At 34.9% G+C, this 22,166-nt stretch overlaps 1 protein-coding gene across 10 annotated transcripts; it reads right to left on the bottom strand.

Annotated features, from left to right (window-relative positions):
- Positions 1 to 520: 520 nt before the first annotated feature.
- LOC111365403 (pentatricopeptide repeat-containing protein At2g03880, mitochondrial) lies at positions 521 to 11,275 on the bottom strand. Of its 10 annotated transcripts, none has more exons than XM_022985920.1 (5): positions 10,975 to 11,275; positions 8,602 to 10,637; positions 8,337 to 8,454; positions 2,356 to 2,528; positions 521 to 1,876 (listed from the first exon to the last, which is right to left on the bottom strand). In XM_022985920.1, exons 1-2 carry the CDS (start codon positions 11,019 to 11,021, stop codon positions 8,642 to 8,644), a joined length of 2,043 nt encoding a protein of 680 aa, XP_022841688.1. In that variant the 5' UTR covers positions 11,022 to 11,275; the 3' UTR covers positions 521 to 1,876; positions 2,356 to 2,528; positions 8,337 to 8,454; positions 8,602 to 8,641. The 10 variants fall into 10 exon arrangements, with proteins under 10 accessions (XP_022841688.1, XP_022841684.1, XP_022841689.1 ...); XM_022985916.1 differs by lacking the exon at positions 2,356 to 2,528 and having other exon boundaries at positions 521 to 1,070; positions 1,301 to 1,876; XM_022985921.1 differs by lacking the exon at positions 2,356 to 2,528 and having other exon boundaries at positions 521 to 1,070; positions 1,410 to 1,876.
- Between the last annotated feature and the right edge of the window lie 10,891 nt (positions 11,276 to 22,166).

The raw sequence follows: 22,166 nt of genomic DNA, 5'->3' as shown, positions 1-22,166 counted from the left end.
GCTAGCGATTTAACACGCTCATGGTGCTAGTATTTTATTCCCAATTCTCACACGCTCGACTTCTTACAACCCCCATTTCTTTTTTTCCTCATATTGCTCTTACATTCAAGTGAAATAGATTTCCAATATTATTTTTTTCGTTTTCACTTTTTTTGTTAACTAGGTGTGAAAGTATGAGTATACTAAAAAGAAATGATATATCTACTATTTCTAATAAATTCTACTTCTAAAATAAATTTTTATATATATTTCAAACAATTTAAAATCATACAATGCATCGAAATAATATTCTTTTCTGTTTCGTTTTAGTTTAACTTTAAATGGAAATAAAAATACAATGAATTGGACCTTCCTAGACCATAATATTAGCAGGTTTGCATGTCGATCAATAGTTTAGTTCGTAAAAAAGGTTGGGACCATATTCTGTATGCTGTTGATTACTGCGATCTGATTCTCTCATTATATCACTCTTTAAGATTTAAGTACCTCATTTCTCAAGCCATATTTGTAATGCACCATAAGAAAACAAAGCAGGCATATTAGCCTTTCATCGGCCCATTACATTTCTCGTCTCGAAGGTGAAATACTTCAGAGGGACAAGCTAACATGCACACATGGTAGGACCGTTCATTCAAATCACAACTCGAACTCTAAACCTCCTAGGGGTCGTGTCTTGATTTGGAGTCCGAGGTCTCGTGATTTGAGTGGACAGTTGTATTATGTGTACATATATGACTGCTCCACTAAAGTTTTTCTCATCTCGTTGACACATTTTCACACTCCTAGCACAATTCTAGCAGAAAAGTCTCAATCTGTTCAAAAAATGTGGAGAATTTGGCCCTTTAAAATAGCAAATTATCCGAACATAAACATCATCACAGTATTAAGGATGCAACGAATACTCTCCACCTACTAAAATGCCACCCAAGTCGGCATCTACTAGTCTATGTTTATTGACTCCTTTCTGAAAATAAGTACCAGCCATAGCAGGTGGTTCTACGCCATGGCAAGTTTGGTGGCAACAGATGAAGGAGCAGCAGCAGGAAAAGTAAACACCTCCAATTGCTAGCCTGAAATCAAAATTGCAAGTTACCAAATCAGCCTCCAGCAAATAATGGAACACCAATTGAACAATGAATAATGCTACTTGTCTGTAAGCACATAATGGTTTACAGACAACTGAGATGTTAAAAAGTGAGTGGGAAAGTTTTTCATTTTTATTTGGTTCAAGAAATTCTATCTCAATCATATTTCACCACATCATGTGTATGTAAAACATATTTGAGTGTCGTGAATTCACCGGATGTTTCCTAAGAAATCCATGCCAGATGCTCCTCCTAGTAACCATGTAAACCTATACATACATGTAGCATAACTGTTGAACAATAAACACGTGCAAGCACCCTCACATATTGCCACCATTGAAACATGGGAAGGCATTGGATGTGAAATCATGGTGAATAAATGAATTCTGGCATGGGTACAGAAGGGTCCAATGACGTATACAACTGCATGAAGGTAAAGCACACCAAAACCTCACTCGGCTTTAATATGGGCCCATTGGATGTCTTCGAAAGACGGAGAAGTGTCCTTCTCAAAATTCAAAAGGCGATGATGAATCGCCGGAGTTGTGCTTTGGGACGCCGTTTGATCCCTGGTGGCTGGAAACCAACCCAAATCAATCGGCTCCCAACAACAATAAAGAAACTAGAAGCCGCAGTTCAAAAAAGGTTCTTTCTTTAAAGAAATGATTGGGACCAGCCCATAGAAAAAACTTTGAATGCATCATAGATACCCCTCTTTTCTCCAGTAAGAGTTCCAATCATGACAATCGTCCATGATTAAATAGACCCCACAGAACAAGCTTCTTTACAGCCTGCAGCAATTGAGAAAAGAATAACATAGTAAGGTAAGAAATAAGCATACGAAGAACCAGCATGCAAGAAATCATAACAATCAGATCTCAAACAGACACATCATCCTTGACACTATTGAGGAAAGAGACGAGGTAGTCAGCAGGATGGGATACAACACCGCAGAAAACACCAGCTACATATTGATAGGCCCCTATGATATATTTATGTTTCCATCAGTTAAATAGTTACAGTGGAGAGGTATTCTGGGGATTACAAAGTGTATAGGTGTCTAACTATAAACAGGGTATAGGAGGTTCATTTCAAGGTAGGCATAAATTAGGGTCTCAAGCTAAGCCTCTCAAAAGCTTAGCACCTCACAGTAATTCATTTCTATTTCATTCAGCACAAAATATGTAAATACATACACATTTTGTATTCTTCAATTGCGAGTTAAATAACACAAAAATCAGGTTCCTATCACACTAACAGGAAAACTCACACCAAGCTGCAAGGGCTTGCTGCACTTTTGGGTGTGGGAACTGTGAGCAACTATCTCCAAAATATTCTTCAAGCACACAGCAACTGTGTGAGCTCTGCTTATTATTTCTCCAGTAGGCATGTCCGACCAATCTTGATTCTCTTGAGTGCTCTCAGAGAATTAATATTATTTACCTGGAAGGTGCATTTTTCACACTAAGCAACACTAAGCACATAACTTGGCATCTCGATTCTAATTATATATATGCTCTACAGAAGAACTAATATGATATTTACAATTTCTAGTGTATTGCAAATGAGTTGGGTCAAAAAAAAAAAACAAAACATTCTTATACAAAGGCATTCTAAAAGCTACCATATTCTTCCTTCAAGTGGGCTCTATTCTATTGTTGATTCCAGGAAGTAACTAGTCCTGAATCATTGCCAAAAACAAACAAATAAAAACTAAAAATAAAGGAGGGAAACCATCAAGAGACGCAAAAATCAAGAGTACTAGCAAAACGTTAAACTAGCAACTCAGTACATCTAGGACAAACAAAGCAACTATAAATGTCAACAGTGTCAGATAAAAAGTGCCAGTTCTATGATTTTATTCCACTTCATTTGGCACCTGCCTTAGAAAAAATGTACTGGATTTGGGATCCTCATCACTGTACTTATAAGCATTGCTCATCAAGAGAATTAGTCGATGATCATACCAAATTATATCCTGATGGTCTGGTGGAAATTCATAGGTACCATGAATTCAAATGACTACGAAAGCTCGTCATAAAAACTATTATAGAGCACATAGCATACCTGCTTTTAGAATATTATCGATGCAACAGAGAAACAGCTACACATCTTCTCTAACTGGGAGACTAGAAGATAGGGTTTGGGTTAATCTAGATTTTAGTAGTTTTATTTATTAGGAGTTATGTTTATCAATTAGGAGCTTTTCATTATTTTGACGTTATCTTTTACTGGTTTTCTTAGATTGAAGGAACTTTTTCTATATAATAGGGTGTTAGGTTTTCATTTACAAACAACTTGATTATTGAATACAATTATATTTCTTCCTCTAAATTCTCTCTTCTATATCTTCTCCTCTTTCTCATGTCTCTGTATCTTTAATTATTCATTGTCAAATTGTTATGTTTGTCATCAATTTGGTGTCAAATCTTGGCGCTCTCTGATTGAATTGATTTTAACGTGTGCACTATGGTTTTACTGAATGGTGATTGTAACAGCTTTCCAAAATACCACATCCTCTAACAAAAAACACCACCATAAATTATTAATCTAAAGGCAGTAATAGCTCAAAGAAAAATCTTCCAGCACCACCAATCCCACCAAAAAAAAAAAAAAAAAAAGCAGCATTCGAAACACGAAGTTTGTTAATTCTTTTTACGTAATTAGCATATAATGTCTCTATCTTTCACTATTATTGTGCTACCTTCCATTTTTTAGCACTTTCATCCTTATTTATACCTTTGATTGTGCAAAACGTCCTTCCATCTAGCTTCTCCTTTAAGTGAACACATGCAGTCAATTTTATTTTATTTTCCCAAAATAGAAGGGTATTATTGTCTAAACATTTCCCCCTTTCTTCATCAACTAAGACCACAAATGAAGTTCTAATTCTTCACTAACCAAGAACATCGTCTTCTACGCAACTTGAAGATTCTCACCACCCTATTCTTGGTGGTCAACCGCCCGCTCATATGCAACAGTGCCACCAGCCTCTTCACTGTTTCATGTACCAGCATTTCCTCCAAAACCCTTTATGTGGAATGAAACTTGCAAAGCAACCATACAATTTTCATGCCAATTTTTGTTGCAATATCTGACACATTCAACAATTTATTGCATATGGCTGCAATTTCTAGATCGTGTTCAATAAAGGCCAATATTCCATCAGCACATTCACATATAAATTTGATTAATTGCATTATTTTCTCATACTTCGATCTGTTTTGAGTCTGAAAGAAGCTCAAGCAGGGTACAAACCGCACCAACTTCAATGGCTTTTAATTAGCTTTTCTTCGAGGCAACCAAGATTCCTATAAGCACTTGTAGGGCACATGAACTTGCCTTTGTACAAATTTCATCTGATGTTATTTTTAGTAATGACTTGAAAAATTATACATCTTGATCTTGTGCAACATAATTCCAATGATAATCAGCTTTAGCCATCTTCTGAAATATCAAAATGGTACAAAATCATGCCTCACTACTTCCTCTTTGAAGCTTTATAGACTCGGATTTCATACACTCAGGCTTCATCAACAACAGAATTGACTCATCATCTTGTTCCTCAGAAAAAATGATTTCATACACCTACTCTGTTCTGAACTAGATTTGGGAAGAAGAACCCATAGGACCATTATTCATATTTTTTGGTCTTGGTTGATGAAGAATTGGAACTCCTTCGTGGTCTTAGTTGATGAAGAAAGGAGGAAAATGTTTTAAGAAATTGACTACGCACGTTCACTTAATGGAGAAGTTGGATGGAAATGGATGGAATGACGTTTTGCACAATCAAAAGTGTAAATAAGTGTGAAAATGCCAAAAAAATTGAAGGTATGGACATTTAATTACCCATTGTTTTTAGTAATTATTAGTTTCAACAAAAAAATGAGATTTTGTCAATTTTCATCTCCATCTTGCTAAGTTCAGCCCAAGATTCAGAAGTCAAATCGTTAGCCCATATTAAAACCAACCCATCACAACATCATCCAAACCTGAAAGTCCATCAAGCCCAAGCCCATAAACCAAAACCTATCAAGCCTAAATCAACCTTGAACACATTCACCCAATCCAACCCACACCACATCCTTCCCCTTTCCAAACCATAAAACAACCCCACCTCCAGCCAATGTCTTTAGCACCGACAGCCCACACATCCTTTTGGGTCGACCCAGGCTTTATGATTACAATTTAAGCACTTTGGGCGTCGCAATATTTTGAGTTTTCTATCACAACAAGCCTATTTATCTTCTTCTGGCAAAGCTCTCTAATCCCCTAAGCTACATACAATCTAATTCAACTATTGTCCCTTAAAGAATTTGAGCGCAAGGGTCACGACACTGGGTTGATGTTTTCTTTAGCTTCCAAAGCTTGTTTTTAACCCTTTTCTGAGTCAAACATTGAATTTTCACTTGAGGTCACGCCCTTGCTAAAGGAGTTTAACAATTTCATAACTATTAACCAACCCGATGAGCTCCCTCCTATGCGAGATACTCAACATGCTATCAATCTAGTCTATGGTTCCCAATTATCGAATCTTACCCACTACAGGATGAACCCCTCTAAGCCAATTGAGCTAAAAAATCAAATTGAGATTTACTAGTTGTAGATTTTACTCGTCATAGCATTAGCCCTTGTGTGGTCCCTTACTTCTCTAAGAAAGATGGCTCCTGGAACACGTGTCGATAGTCATGCCATCAACAAAATCATTGTTAAATATCAATTTCCTAATTCCCGCCTTCAGAATATGTTGAGGGTCTGTTCGTTAATGATTTTAAGAATTGATTTTTTGATCGTTAGGAAAAAAGTGAAGGCCACCCGTGATAGAAGTAAAAAATTATGGCTGAAATAGTGAAATAACGGTCAAAAAATCAAATTTTTAGGATGAAAAATCACTTCCAAATGGGCTTGAATAAGCTGGCAGGATCTTTATCGTTTTCCATGATTGATTTACGAAGTGGTTATCATCATATTAGTATTAGACCAAGGATGAATGAAAATGGCATTTAAGGCTTAGGACAGTTGTAGGAATGGGTAATTATGCATTTTGGGATGTCCATTGAGCCTAAAACTTTTATGAGGGTCATGAATCATGTCTTGCGACCTTTTATTGGGAAATTTTTCATGGTCTATTTTGATGATATCTTGATTTATACTCGATCGTGAGAGGCACACTTGGATTACCTTCGACAGACCGTTGTTAATCTTTGTTTTACGAAATTGTATGCTAGTTTCTTCCTACAATCATAAGTCCTTTTAGGGTGCATCTGTTCCGCCCCAAAATATTTCTACTAATCCAGCTAAAAGCCGTATAATTCATAATTGGCCTGAACTTACAACGTTGACTAAAGTCATTAGTTTCTTATGGGCTAGCTTCCTTCTATAGGAGATTCATTCAAGACTTTTGTTCTATCATCGCTCTCATCACCGAGTAAACGTAAAACAAAAAAAGGAAATATTTTTTGGACCCTTTCTGCCTAGAAATCATTCTTCATTGTTTAGCAAAAGTTGATCGAAGCTCCCATTTTACGGCACCCTTATCTTTCTAAAATCTTCAAGGTTACCTACAATGCATCTGTTGTTAGTATAGGCACATCTCAAGTCAAGATGGTTATCTCGTCACTTACTTTCGTGAGAAATTAAAACAATCTCAACAAAAGTATTTTACTTATGAAGGTGAGTTCTATAACATTTTCAAGTATTTATTGATTGGGGAGTTCATTTTCTATTCTAACCATCAGGTTCTTTGTTATCTCAATTCTTAGTATAATATGAGTGATTGACATGTTAAGTTGGTCGAATTTCTTCAAGGGTGCACTTTTGTCCTCCGCCACCAAGCTTTTGAATTCTTGAAGGACGATTATCCTAGATGTCTCGTGTTTGACATAATCTTTCGAAAACTCTTAGCTAACTCCTCTTGTGACCATGTTGGTTTCTTGCCTAAAAATAGTTATCTTTTCAAAGGAATCAAATTGTGTATCCCATGTACCTGGCTTCATGACTTCCTTGTCTAAGAACCGCATGTAGAGGGGGCTAGCAAGTCAGTTTGCTGATTACATTCATTACTTGCATGACAAAGTTAAGCAAAAAATTTCTTTCAGTAATAACCACTACAAACTGGCAGTTGATTCATATCGTAGGCATGAAAAATTTAATGTTGGTGATTATCTTATAATACGACTTGCACCTGAACGTTTTTCAAAACGTGCAGCTAAGAACTTTGTGCTAGATCGCTAGGGCCATTCCATATTATAAAAAAAATTCAAACTAACGCTTACCTACCTGATTTGTCAACACACTTAAATATTAGTAATGCTTTTAATATAGCAAATTTATATCCTTCCCGAGGTACATTCGAGCATCCGATTTTATTCTCTAACATATCTATAGGACAAGCTTCTCATCTGCCCCCTCAAGCATTCGTCACCACATTTTCACTTCGAGATATCGTTGATAGGGTGTTCAACGATCAAACTGTTGCTTCACAATATGGTGGTTTCTGTAGGTTTCTGGCACATGGAAGGAACGTTCATCTAGTAATTCTACTTGGATTACTGAAGATAAGTAACGGCACTTGGATGCGAAGTTTTTGGATATCTTTCTGTTTTTGCATTATACCTCATCGGAGTCGTGTTCTTTTTAGCTGACGAGGAATGACCTAATAGAGAAACAATCACAGGTCTACTCAAGGCGAAAGACTAGAAGATAGAGTTTGAGTTAATCTAGATTTTAGTAGTTTTATTTATTAAGGGTTTCGTTTATCATTAGGAGTTTGTTATTATTTTAATATTATCTTTTACAAGTTTTCTTATACTTAATGACATTATTTCCATATAAAAGGGGCTTGGGTTTTCATTTACAAGCAACTTGATTATTGAATACGATTATATTTCTTCCTCTAAATTCTCTCTTCTAAGTCTTCTCTTCATTCTTATGTTCATCATCGGATATATTCCTATATAACAAAATACAAAGTGCAGATTTACACTCACTAGATCATGCAAAATTGTCATACTTTTTTTTTCTCTCTATCATTGTAAAAACTTCAACGAATACCCGAGCTGAGGAAAAATTACTTGGAATGAACTTTTTCTCTCATAATCTCAATAATGTTGCACTTGAATCCAATTATAATAACATAATCAACGTCCCATGAATTTTTACAATATATAATCGAATCCCAATTGTGAATAAAAAGATCATTCATTAAAAAGTATAAGACAGTTTATTATCATCCATTGAACATATTCTCACCGCAACAAAGTCTTCCATTGGAAAGCTTGAGAGTCTATCATCACAGGACTGTGCAAAGCAAAACGAGGAGTACAAAATATCTGCTAGCAAGCTTTTGCCTTAATTTGTCCTACTGATCCTGGAAACAAAACAAACTGAGTCGAATTTAGTGAGTTACTTCAGCATAAGGCATAATACGAAATAGAATATTGGCATAAATATAAACTGATTACATGAAAATCACTTCATTTACTATATTCATCGATTAACTAAATTTCAAACATACAACAGCTTCTGGCAGCAAAGGTTCGTAAGCACATGCCCAACTACCAGTAATCTCCACAAGAGCAAGCTCCATCGTGAAAATGATGGTAGCGGATAGGATCCCTGATAACGATGCATCTATTTTCCATTTTGGCCAATAGTTTAGCAAACACATGACAGTCCCCACATATCCTGAGATTTTTTCTAATCCTTATGGTCTTCTTTTTTGGTAAGCTCATCATACCAAACATAATTGCTAGTTTCTCACTATGGTATAAAAGTGAACTTTCACTCTGCTCCCCTTCTAGGTCTTGCAAGACAAAATTTGTGTCTGGCACATAACCCATTTCCTTTAATCTCCAAATAATTTGGTTCAACTTGCTAGAAATCTCATCTATTTGTGGGTGGGATTTATCACCCAATATGAAAGCATGAATTTGCTTATTTATCTCAATCCAGCTACAACCTGGTTCCTTCTTGATTCCTCCATCCCTCATGGACCCCCTTACTTGTGCAACATCTTTCCATCTCTGAGAGTTTGCATAGATATTGGACAACAATATGTAGGTTCCTGCATCATCAGGATCCAGTTTTAATATCTGTTTGGCAGCACACTCAGCTAGGTCCATGTTTCTGTGAACTCCACAGGCACCAAGCAACGTTCTCCATATCACAGCATCTGGTTCACAATCCATCTCGTGAATTAGTTTCATTGCTTCGTCAAGCTTCCCAGCTCTTCCCAGAAGGTCAACCATGCAACCATAATGCTCCCTTCCCGGATCAATGCCAAAAAGCTTCTTCATCGATCTGAAGTAATATTGCCCATCTTCTACCAGCCCAGCATGACTGCAAGCAAACATAACTCCCAAAATAGTTATGTAATTTGGTTTGGTCCCTGAAACTCTCATTGCCTCAAACAACTCCAGAGCTTTCCGACTGTAACCATTCTGAGCAAAGCCTATTATCATGGTGCTCCAGGAGATCACATCTTTTTCAACCATCCGGTTAAAGGTACAGTTAGCATCATGCAAACTACCACACTTACAATACATGTCTATAAGTGCATTATTAAGGACCAAGTCTTGATCAAACTTAATAACATGAACATGGACTTGTCGACCCAATTCCAACAGAGCTAAACTAGTGCAAGCTCTCAATACACTAGTTAAAGTAGACTGGTCAGCATAGTAACCAAAACTCTTCATTCTTTTAAAGAGGTTTAAAGCTTCATCACCATCACTATTCTGGGCAAACCCACCAATGATGGAGTTCCAAACAACCAGATCTCCTGTCACCATTTCATTGAAGACACATAGCGCAGCTTGCAATTCACCCCATTTGGAGTAGATATCAATTAAAGCACTTCTGACAAAAACATCAGACTCAAGACCAACCTTAATTATGCTACAGTGAACCTGTGCAAGGTTGCACAACCCCTTACAAGCTCTCAGAACAGATGAATAAGTGTACATGTTGGGCCTAACTCCATCTCTGAGCATTTGAATCAACATCTCCAATGCCTTTTGACTAAACTCTGAGTTAGAATAAGCAGCAATCATTGTTGTCCACGAGACAACATTTCTTTCAGGCATTTGATCGAACAAGGTTTGCGCTTCATCCAACATATTAAACTTGACATACATGTTTACCAGTGTATTAATTAGGAAAGTCTTGGGCTCATAGCCATTGGAAAAAACGTGCTGGTGGACTTGTTTGCCTTGTATGATGGCACCACGAGCTATGCAGCACTTAATTAGCTCTGCATAAGTAACTGAATCAGCCCATATATGATGTTTTTGCATAAAGTCTAAAGCTTTCATGGCTTTGTCAAGATCCCTTTGATAGCAGTATGAAGAGAACGCATTGATTAACTGATTAGCTGATGGTATATTTAATCCAATCCTCCATTCCATTGCTGCTGCAGAACAGAAGCTTGATCGTTGAAGATGGATTCTTAACAGGGACAAACTGACCAAAGGTTCAAAAATCTGGGAGGGCATGCCATGGAAATTGAATATCGATATGGGTTTCATAATCGAATACCAATTTGTTTTGAATCTGCAAACAAGAAAATTTAATCAACACTCATTAAACTTTAATATTATTACTACTTACTCACTCAACTTTAACCCCATGCTCATTTATCTTTCCTTATAATTATAAATTACCCACCCACCACTCATTTAACTCTCGTCTCTCCACATGGAGAAATCAAGCGTGGTAATATATTCTGTTAAATGTTTACAACCTGGAATATCAAGATCAACAACACTTTGATCAATCGACAACTGCAGATAGTAAGAAATCCTCATAATGGTGAAGTAGAATTGGATAGTACGAAAATGGAAATTGTATAAACTCAGACTAACTTCGCCGGGGACTTTTGGAATCTTACCGAGGATGCAGAAAAGGAAACTGGATGTTCCAAAACCAACCACGCATACCCTTCTCCAACCTAATTCAAATTCGTGAAAGGTTGGGGTTGAAGAAGATGGATCCCAAGAGAACTCACCATCTTTGATTTCTGTGCCTCCTGCTGCTACGCCTTCTAGAATATTTGGGAAGAAGCTGTTGAATTAATAGAGAGATGTTTCTTCCTGCTCGTCTGCAAATATGTAAAATCTTGAAAGAGCGTTGTTCATAGCGAACGCTTAAATTTCACTTCTGGGTCAATACGATAGCAATAATTTTGAAAAATTGGAGTTTTTAATGGTGATTTTTTTGGAACGTACCGTTCAAAATCAAGTAAAAATTTTGAATTTATATGTAAAATATTTTATTTTGTACACCTATAATTGAAAATGATTATAGAAATTAAAGAATTTTATTTTAAACACACACAAAGAAGGGCTTAAATAAATGACACCGAGGTCACTAACTTTAAGTGAAATTTCATTTTAGTCATAAACAAGGACTAAGGTCCCGTTTGGTACACATTAATTTAAAAATAAGAATGAAAAATATAGTCGTTATAGATTCCACATAAGAGATAGAAAGTCAAATATGATGGCTTGATATGATGGATAACGATCATATTTTTCATTTTAATGGAAAAATAATGGGAAACAGACGGGGGTTAAATTTCATTTATTTTAAATAGATCTCTCTTGCTTCAATTAGGTACCGTTTACATCTTCGTTAGCATTTTTACTGTTTGTTTGCTGGCTTCTGTTATTTATTTATTTTTTTTCTCACGTGATTGGCAGTGATGTTGATGGCATGGAAACAAATGAGAAGCGATGCGTGGGACAAGATAACACGACATCATTTTTCCATTTTTTCTTTAATTTTCATTGTAATTGAAAATAAGAGTATTGTCATTGATGAAATCTCATCTTTCTATCCCTAGTGCTTCCCCAGCATATCAAACCTGCGCAAAGAGAACGAAATGTGTGCGTAATCCAGTGCTTAAGTTGCTAATCAAAATATTATATAAGATAATGTGGTGAATACTATATAGGTTAATAAGAGTTGTGCTGTGTGTACACAATGGTGTACACACGGGCTTACACCCCCTCACATGATAGGGGGCCCACATGTAATATAATATTCTTGGGCTCACCTCCATGTGAGAGGGGGTGTAAGGCTGTGTGTACACCATACACACAACATTTTCTGGTTAATAAAGACTTTCAATTCCCAAACTTTGAGTCCATTTTGTTTATCTCTTCACCACTGGACAGGTGGCTATACAAGGGCGGATTTAGTGTGGGGTTAGCTGCCTCCAAACTAAATTTTAAAATATCCTTTGAATAGACTAACATATAGCCTTTGTACAAGTATTGATTTTTGCCACACTGTAGCAAACCCACATTTTGCCCCCACGATTTAACAATCCGAGCTTCGTCCTTATAGCTATAGCACTACTTTTCAACTTCTCTGTAACCACCATTTTCATCAAATGTTAACCCACCACTCCTCCGTCTCTTTTCACCAAGTCTTAAGGGGGTGTTTAAGGCCACAAGTTGTGTTAAAGGAATGTTTGAGGTCTATGGGTTTTAAGGGAGAAGTATTTCATGATAACAATATTACACTACACAAAGTACAACTCTAATATATCTTACATTATAGATTGTACGATAAATTTTGTATATTAAAATATAGAAATTGTTACAAATTATATTTTTGATAAACATAAGTGAATGCTGATTTTTTTCTGTGACTGCAAAATTGTAAGATCTCCTGATTAATGATTTGAAAGTTTGAAGACGACAACCAAATTTTGTTAGAAACTCGATTTGTTGGGAAATTGGCTTATTTGGCACTTGATATTGTCTTAAACTTCAAGCTTTGGATATGAATTTTGGGATATGGACTTAAATTGCTTTGATTTGAAAATGATTTTGATCTTTTGTACTCATCTTGGATTTGCTTGATTTGAAAAAGACTTCGATTTTCTCGGTGTTTCTTGGACTTAGGCTTGAAAGAGTTTTTTCTCTTCCTTAGGCTTTGAAATATCTTCTACACTTGTGATTTTTCTCATGCACCTTTCACTCGTAATTTTTTTCATGGACATTTAGTCTTATTTGTAGAGAAAATTTTTAACTACTTTTCATAACCACTCCATTATCTTAAATCAAAAAATAATTAAAATAGTTGTGAATTTTGAGAAGTAGGATGGGCCTCTTTCACGGACTTCTTTTAAGTGGTCTTTAGTAAACTTTAATTTTAGTGGAAATTACACAATTTTCTGCTTTAAAAATTCACAATTCTAAAATAAGCTGGTAGTTTAATCTTTCAAAAATCAGATGTTTTATTTTAATTAATAATTTTTAAAATAAATATTTTTACTAACTATATATACTCCATTACGCACTCTCACTCTATTCCCTAAAGAAAACGCAGATGCATGTGGTGTGGTGGTTGCGTGGTGGTAGATGTGGTGTGGCGGTGGTGTTTTTCATGGTGTGGCAGTGTGTGACGGTGGTGTAGGCAGCGTTACAGTTCCAGGTTGTAGCAGCGTTCACGGCATGGCTGTTGGGTATCGATGTGTTCGTCGCACACGATCATGGTGGTTTTGGGGTGGTCGAAGTGAAAATGGATGTTGCAGCAACGTTTGAGGCATTGATTAGTGCGGTGTTCGTAGCAATATTCGCGGTGGTTTTGAGTAGTCGATCTGAAAATGGAAGCAGCAGCAGTGTTTAAGGCATTGATATGTGCGATGTTTACCATGATAGTGGTGGTGGGTTGTGGTGGTTAAAGCTATGGTGTTGTTGGTGTTACAGTGGTGGTGTTATTTGTATCGTGGTAGTGGTGTCGACGACAGCGGCTGGTGGCAGTAATTGTTTGATGATGGGCACAGATTAATTGGGTTGATTGTGACTATTAAATTAATTAATCTGTAACCAATAAGAAAGATAAATTGTGACTAGAAAAATAATGTGTGATCTAAAAAATCAATAATTTGTGACTATTTAATAAGTTGTGACATATAAATAAATTGTAACGTATAAATTTTTAATCTGTGACCAACGAACAAATTTGTAACCTACAAAAGTTTTGAATTGTGATCATAAAATAATTTTGACATAAAAAATTTTGATTTGTGACCGAAAAATAATATTTGAGTAATTAAATTATGAATCTATGACCAAATTGTATAGATTCGTGACTTTAATATGTTTAATTAATAAAATATATAGTTAATTAATTAAATTATAAATAAAATTTAATGAATATCTGATTTTTGAAATTTGAAACTTGTTTTCTTAATTTTGAAATGTATGATACTTAAATTCTTAGTTATGAAAGTTTCCCTTAATTTTAATAAGCTTAATTGGGTTAATTATTCAAAATCGACCCAATACGATAATTATTTCATTTTATTTTTATATATCTATAAATGCCCCTCAAAATTTATTTATTATGAAATAAATAAATAGATAAATCTTGAATTTTAAATTTTTGTTTTTTATTAAAAGTTGCCAATTTTTTTTTATTTTAAAAAGAAGGTAATTTCAGCACTTTCAAAACCTGAAATTATTTAGAGTTTAGTCCCTATTTGGTCCCCATTAATTTTCATTCCATTACATTTCATTTTTCTCTCCCCTATTTTCAACCACATAATCTTCCATAAAATAATATTATACATAAATAAAAAAATTTCCTTCTTTTTTAACCACTCATTTTTCAAAAAAGTACTATTTCACCAATTAATTTTTCCATGTAAGGGGGGCCAAACGGGGGCTTAATTCAAACTAAAACTCATTTTCAATTTATCTCCTATCCTACACGTCTTTCTTAAAGAGAATATGTTCACATCTCAACATTTTGTCTTTGTTAGACTAATCCTTATTAAGTATGTTACTTTTAAAAAAAATAATAAAAAAAAAATAAAAAAGACCATCTACTGGCTAAAATAGGCTCCACATGATTTGTATCATGAACTCGACAATTTTCTTATTTACTTTGGATTCAAAAATTCCAAATTAGACACTTCTTTTGTTGGAAAATACGGATCATTCATCGTCCATGTGGGATGACCTAACCTATAAGACAATAAAGTAGGTGGATGGAGTGATTTGAATTTGAAATTCGAATCCACAACTTCCTAATATCCTCCCTTAACTCCCCAAATAACCTCCAATTAATTGTCAAGAAGAAATGGAGAGAAAAATAGAAGAAAAGATGGTAAATTTCTTATGAAAATTATCACCTAAATTGATAGGTAACCATTTTTGGCAAAGAATCTTACAAAAATTGGCACTTAGATTGTGGCTAATAACTTACTTTCATTGTGGTCGAGATTGGAATCACTGAAGTATAAGAAAAAGTATGACTTTAAGTTTGGTAAGCAAGATGTTTCAATCATTTAAAAAAATCTTGAAATTTATCATTTTAAGTTAGAATTATTGAACCGAATTAATGTTCGAGCATGCTGCAAATATTTACTTTGGTATCAAAGCCTTAAAGGTTGCTTTCGATGCTTATATCTTGTTGCATGTAGAGTTAAAGTGATGGAAAATGCATGTATGACAATTTTCTTTTAAGCTTGAAATAACATTAATGGCAAGTTATGAAATACTTCATATAAATTCATGAAATTTATATCATATGCTCTTGTTAATATGTAGAACATTTTTACAAAATTTCACTTCCAAACTTGTTCAAATACCTATGTTCACAACCACCAGTCTTAGACGATGATATGTATTTATATCATATGTATTGCCTTGGACGATGATATTAAATATAGATAAATCATTGGCCTTCTTTGGTACTTACTTATTACTAGACTAGTTATTACTTCATATAAAAATTTCCCAATTCATGCATCGTTTTCACCTCCAAGCATTAGATTTCCTTCAAATGTCTCTTGAGAATATACACATGTAGCAATGTGTCATATGTCATTGTCCTTTAGAGGTCTTCTCAATCCAATTTTTAGTCTTTCTTTGTACTGGCCAAATAAAGCCAACGATCGATCTTCCACCAGTCCTCACATTGTCTTTCTTGGTCATAATCCCATTGCTTGGTTGTCTCACAAGCGACTATATTGCTCATTCTTCCACAAAAGCAGAATTTCTTCTTGTTGTCACTATTTCATTTGATGTTCTCTTGATTAAATCCTTACTACTGGAGCTCGGTGCTCACCTATAATTCAATTACCTATCCTGAAAATGTCAGCACAGCCTATCTTTATTTTGAACATTAGCATGAAGCACATTGAGATCGATAGGCACCTTGTTAGTGATAAGTGCAGCAAGGTGACCTTTGGGTATCTCATGTTGCTTCTCCTAAGTAGCTTGCCAACGTCCTCACAAACCCGTTAAGTGCGGTCAATCTCTCCTAGTTTGATCCAAGATTGGTGTTTCCATGGATCCGAAATTTTGTGGAGCATGATAACACTAGAATGTTACACAAAGTGCAACTCTAATATATCTTGTTTTTTAGATGATGGCAACATTGAAAACCTGCAAAAGAGTAAAAAACTCTAATGTATCTTGTCTTTTAGATTGTAACAACTCTGCCATATCTTATATTTTAGATTAGATTTTGCTCCCGTTTGGTTCCCATTCTTATCAAATTTTAATGGTTGGAATTGTATTTTTTTTTAAATATGTGGTTGAAAAAGAATGAAAATCTTTCGATTTGCATATAAAATTATTTAATGAAAGATTGTATGATTAAAAATAAGAGGAAAAAAAAGGATGAGAAAAAGAATGGGGGCCAAACAAGGACTTATCCCACTGTTATAGTTGGTTTAGATCATCATTTATTAATTTTAGTCTACCTAGGGTTCTCTTGCACTTCTAATACTTGTTTTAGTTTATTTAGAACCCTTTTGTACTCAACTCCATCAATAAAATTGATCGAGTTGCTCCTATAAGGGAAAATTTCATATTTAAGAGTTTAACTATGGCCCATTTCAAAACTTAAAAAGAAGGTTTAAAATTTCAAAAATAAGATATTATTAAATTTTTAATTAATTAAAAATATTTTATTAATTAAATTGATTAAGGTCACAATTCTATATAATTTAGTCACAAATTATTATTAAAAAAATTTATAAATCATAAATTATGTTTCAATCACAAATCAAAAAATTTATAGGTCATAATTTATTCACCAATGACAAAATATAAAATTTTATTGATCACAATTCACCTATCGGTCACGAATCACAAATTTTATAAATCATAATTTATTTCACAGTCACAAATTATCAACTTAATTGATCACATAAGTTATTTTTGGTCACATTTCTTAAGTGACATATTTATTTATTGATCACAAATTAATCAAATAATTGGCCACAAATACTACTATTAGAACCCCTACACCATCCCACCCGGCCCACCACTCCTGCACCGCCACATCATCATGACTTGCACCATCACCACGTGCACCACCAACCATCCCAGCACTCCGACAAAGCAGATCGAAAGAAAAGCACCAAAAAAAATCACCCCATGAATCATTTCAAAACCATTGCAAAACCATTCACATCGACAATCAACACAAACCACAAACTTTCATCACCACCACCAACTACCCCAACAATTCGACAAAGCAGATCGAAAGAAAACAGCCAGAGAACCACCTCCCTTAAAAATCATCTCAAGACCATTGTAAGTTTGTAACAACCCTTCAAGCTGACAATCAACAAAAATGCACGGTGGTGTTATACACAATGAAGTCGCCGCTGTGCGCTATGGGCATAGATCGCCTCGTCGTTGCCCTGTATATAGATGCACGACCTCTGGGCGCAATGTTGGAGCGAAGCAGTCGCAGCGTACCTTTATGTCGGTAATCAACACAAACGGGTAATGGTGTTACGACAGTGAAGCCACCGTTGTGCACTGTGGGCACAGATCTACTCAACGTTGCCCGCATATAGATCGACGATGGCTGAACGACCTTTGCCCGTGATGCTATTTGTAGCAAAGTAGCCATAGCACAACATTTCCAATGATGTCGTTGAATAAGAGAGAGATGAATTTAGGTTTTGGGAAGAAATTGGGGATGGGGTGGGGATTGGATTATTTTAATTTTATAATAATATTATTATTATTATTTAAAATTTAATTATTATCTGATTTTTGAAGAAAAATTTATAACTCTTAGGGTATGTTTGATAAACCAAAATTTTCCTTAGAAAATGAAAAATCAATTCCAACTTCCACTTTTACATTGTTTGATAGCATTTTTTTTATTATCTAGAATTCATTTTCCACTTTTTTTGCCACCTCAACTGAATTCCACATTTTCCTTGAATTGGAATTCCAATTCCAATCACTGTAGTAGTTTTTTTCCAACAAATTCTAAGAATTAATGTAAAAAAATATTTAACTTTAATTGATAATTTTCATGTAAAACAAAATCAAACGAACATCAAAAGATAAATGATTTTTTTATTTTTTGTTGGCAATGTAAACAAATTTCAACCCCAATATCAATAAATTTTATCCCTTTAATTGAGAATTTTCATATAAAACAAAGACAAACGAACACCAAAAAACACTTTCATTTCAACATTTTTCACGTGAAAAATTATACCAATTAAACACAATAATTTACAATTTCTAGGAAAACAATTTCTAGGTAATTCAATTCTCTGAAATTTATTTTCTTTCTATCCAAATTCCATCTTCTCAATCAAACGGACCCTTAATTATAAATTGAGATCTTGAAAAATACTTAGGCAGTGTTTGATAGCCATTGGAATTCCATGGAAAATGGAATTTCAATTCCATCTTCCACTTTTCCATTGTTTGATAGCATTTATTTTTCTTGGAATTCATTTTCTCACTTTGTTTTCACCTCAGCCAAATTCTAGCTTTTTGATGAATTTGAATTCTCACCAAAATAGTGAGAATCCATTTTTCAGGTTACTGTAGCTATTTTTTATTTTATTTTATTTTATTGACAATTTTCATCTAAAACAAAGTTAAATGAAATCCAAAAGATAGATGATTTTCTTTTTTTTTGGTAATGGAAACAAATTTTATCCCCAATATCAGTAAAATTTATTTTTTTAATTGACAATTTTCATGTCAAACAAAGCCATAAACATCAAAAAATATTTTTGTTTCAATATTTTTCACATGGAAAATTATATCAATCAAATACAATAATTTGACAATTCCCAGGAAAATAATTTCTAGACAATTCAATTCCCTGAAATTCATTATCTTTCCACACCAATTTCGTCTTTGCAATCAAACGGATCCTTAGTTCATATAATTACCATTTTCTATAAGGGAAAATTGCCTAGAAACCAACATTTAAAGATTAATTTTCAAAAAACAAGGGATTAAGATTCATTTTCACCAATCAAGTGCTAATTAAATTTTACAAATTAAAACTTATAAAAATATAGTCATAATTCATTTTCATCCCACTTAATCCATACGCAACTACCCACACCAAAACCCTAATATTTTCATCAATTCCCATTTTCTCTCCTCTCTCTAGCCAACGCTGGGAAGCATCGCTGTTGCCACACGATCGGTACCACCTCGCCCTTCACCATTGTAGCCAAAATCACGACTATCACCACCCGAACACAACCAATTTCTCTTGTTCCATACGCCATTTTCACTAAGAGAAATAGGCAAGTAAAAGGGAATTTCTACTTCTATACACACAGAGCAACTTTCTTCCAATCTACGCAAAGTACCAATTTATCTTGTTCCATACGCCATTTTCACAGAGAGAAAAGGTGAAGTAAAAGGAAATTTAATTATTTTTTGTTAATTAATTAAATAAAAATGTCGATCAAGAGTGAAAGGACGTCGCCGTTGAGAATTGGGAAGATCGGGGCGTACACTGTGTTCGTGACACCTCCGCCCACACCCAATTTGAGTTTGAAATCGGACTCTCCCAAAACACCCGTTGACGTTCCGATTCAAGTCCAGAGGCCGATTGAAAAAAGTTGTACGGTCTCCTTTTCCGATTATGGCTCCGCCAATGTAGTACAACCTCCTCCTCTGATTATGGTTATCGTGGTTCTAATCTGTGGGTAGAGTAAGAAGGCTGATGGTTGTTGGTTTTGATCTATGTTTCTGATGGTGGATCTATTTTCCGTACAGCCATCGAAGGTAGTAGGGGTTTCATAGTAGACAAAGTATTGGTGGTTTTGATTTGTGTGTAGAGTAAGAAAGTTGTAGCCGGTGATGGTTGGTGGTGTTGGATCCGTTGGTGGTCAAGATTTGTGTTTCTGATGGTTGGTGGTGGTTCTGATCTGCGTGCATCCAGCGATGGTTGATGGTGGTGATTCTGCAGTCGACGAACCGTTGGCGGTTCTGATTTGTATATAGAGTAAGAAAGCTACATCCGACAATGGCTGGTGGTGGTGGTTTTGTTGGTAGTGAGAATGCTCTGGTGTGCGTGGCATGCACAAATCTGTGTGCTGGTGTGTAGACTGTGCGTGGTGTAAATCGACAGTTATGTTTATCTATCTCCATTGTGATTGCCTGTGACCAAATTTGTGTTAACTACGACCGTATGTTACTTGGTTACATATAGTCACAAATTAGACTAACATGGTCACAAACAGTCATACCGAATACAAATTTGATCATGAACACATTAGGTCACAGTTTATACGTTACGAGTCATAATTCGCCGTTAAGGTCACAGTTCAATGGTCATAGGTTTGAGTTTACAAGTTATAGTCATTTCATATAAGTCACAAATCAGTATAAACGAGTCACATATCAATATTAACAAGTCACATGTCCTTTTGTAGAAGTCACAGATCAAATTTATAAATCACATATTGTGTTACGAGTCACAAATAACAAATCACGGGTTAAAAATTATGTTTTATATGTCACAATGTACACAAATCACATATTACCCAGAAAAAGAAAAAAATTGTGAATTTAATATATTTAGTTATAAAAATATTTTTTTGATTAATTATTTCATAACTAAAATTTTAATAGTATTTGAATTTTGAAATTTCAAACTTTATTTTCTTAATTTTGAAATTGATCATTTACATATTCATCTCACCTTGATTAGGTTACTGATTCAATAAAACTGGTCACAGATCACAACAGGTCACAGATCTAATAGAACTAGTCACAGGTTATCGCCAAAAATGGAAAAAAAAAAAAAAAAAAAGATAGTCGCCGAAAGAGTGAACAGTCACCGGAACGATCGTTGGGAGGTCATCAGAATATTCGCCGGAGAGGTCACCGTCGCCGGAGCGATCGCCGCAGCCGTCGTCGGAGGTGGGTGGGGTAAAGAGAGAGAGAATGATTTGATGTCGTGGGTGGGTGGTTGGAGGTGAAGTGGATGGGGTAAATAGATTAATTATACCATATTATAATTAAATATTTAATAAATTTAATTATCACCTGATTTTTGAAAGATTTTTAGAGTTAATTTTAAAATGTGAATTTTAGATGGAGGATCTATGTGGTGTTCCCTTACTATAATGTGGTTCGACTATTGGGCTCAACATTTAAACCCGTTGTTGGGCTTACGTTTAACTGTAAAATCATGTGGATTTTGTTGGCTAATGGACCAGATTGAGTTTTGCTGTGTCTTGGGCTGTATTTGAGATCACGGTGAAAAAGATAGAATGCATAATTGGCCATTAACGTTTAACCAAAACATGTAATTCATTAATTTGGGAATTATACCTTCGAAATGAGAATTTGTAATCACTTTGTAACCACGTCAATAGATTGAAACCAATCTTCTAAAATTAGAAAGAATGCTACAAGTAGGGAAAAGGTACCTGGGTTAAATAGATATATCTGGTCCTTGAAGTTACAGAAAATATTCAAGTTCATGTTAACATTTATTTTGTTTCAACCCAGTCATCAATTTCTTGACAATTTCAATTTGGTCACTCTGTTGTAGAGTGGCCGAGTTGGTGGAGTAAGTGAGCATAGAGGTCTTTGGTCACGTGTTTGATTTCCTCTACCAACACTTTTTCGGTCGAATCTAAGCCCAGTACGATTTACCTGGTTGGCTTGATTTACAAGTTATTGCGTTAGCCCAAGGATTTACTCAATAAAAACCCAAAGGGTAGCGGCTGTGGGTTCTCCCGTCATTAAAAAAAATTGTCAAACCCGATATGTACACTATTTAACACCACTATGTAACAAATAGAAATTAATCCCATTT

Source organism: Olea europaea, chromosome 17 (assembly GCF_002742605.1).
Source record: "Olea europaea var. sylvestris chromosome 17, O_europaea_v1, whole genome shotgun sequence".
Lineage (NCBI taxonomy): Eukaryota > Viridiplantae > Streptophyta > Magnoliopsida > Lamiales > Oleaceae > Olea > Olea europaea.
This window is presented reverse-complemented; position numbering and strand designations above follow the sequence as displayed.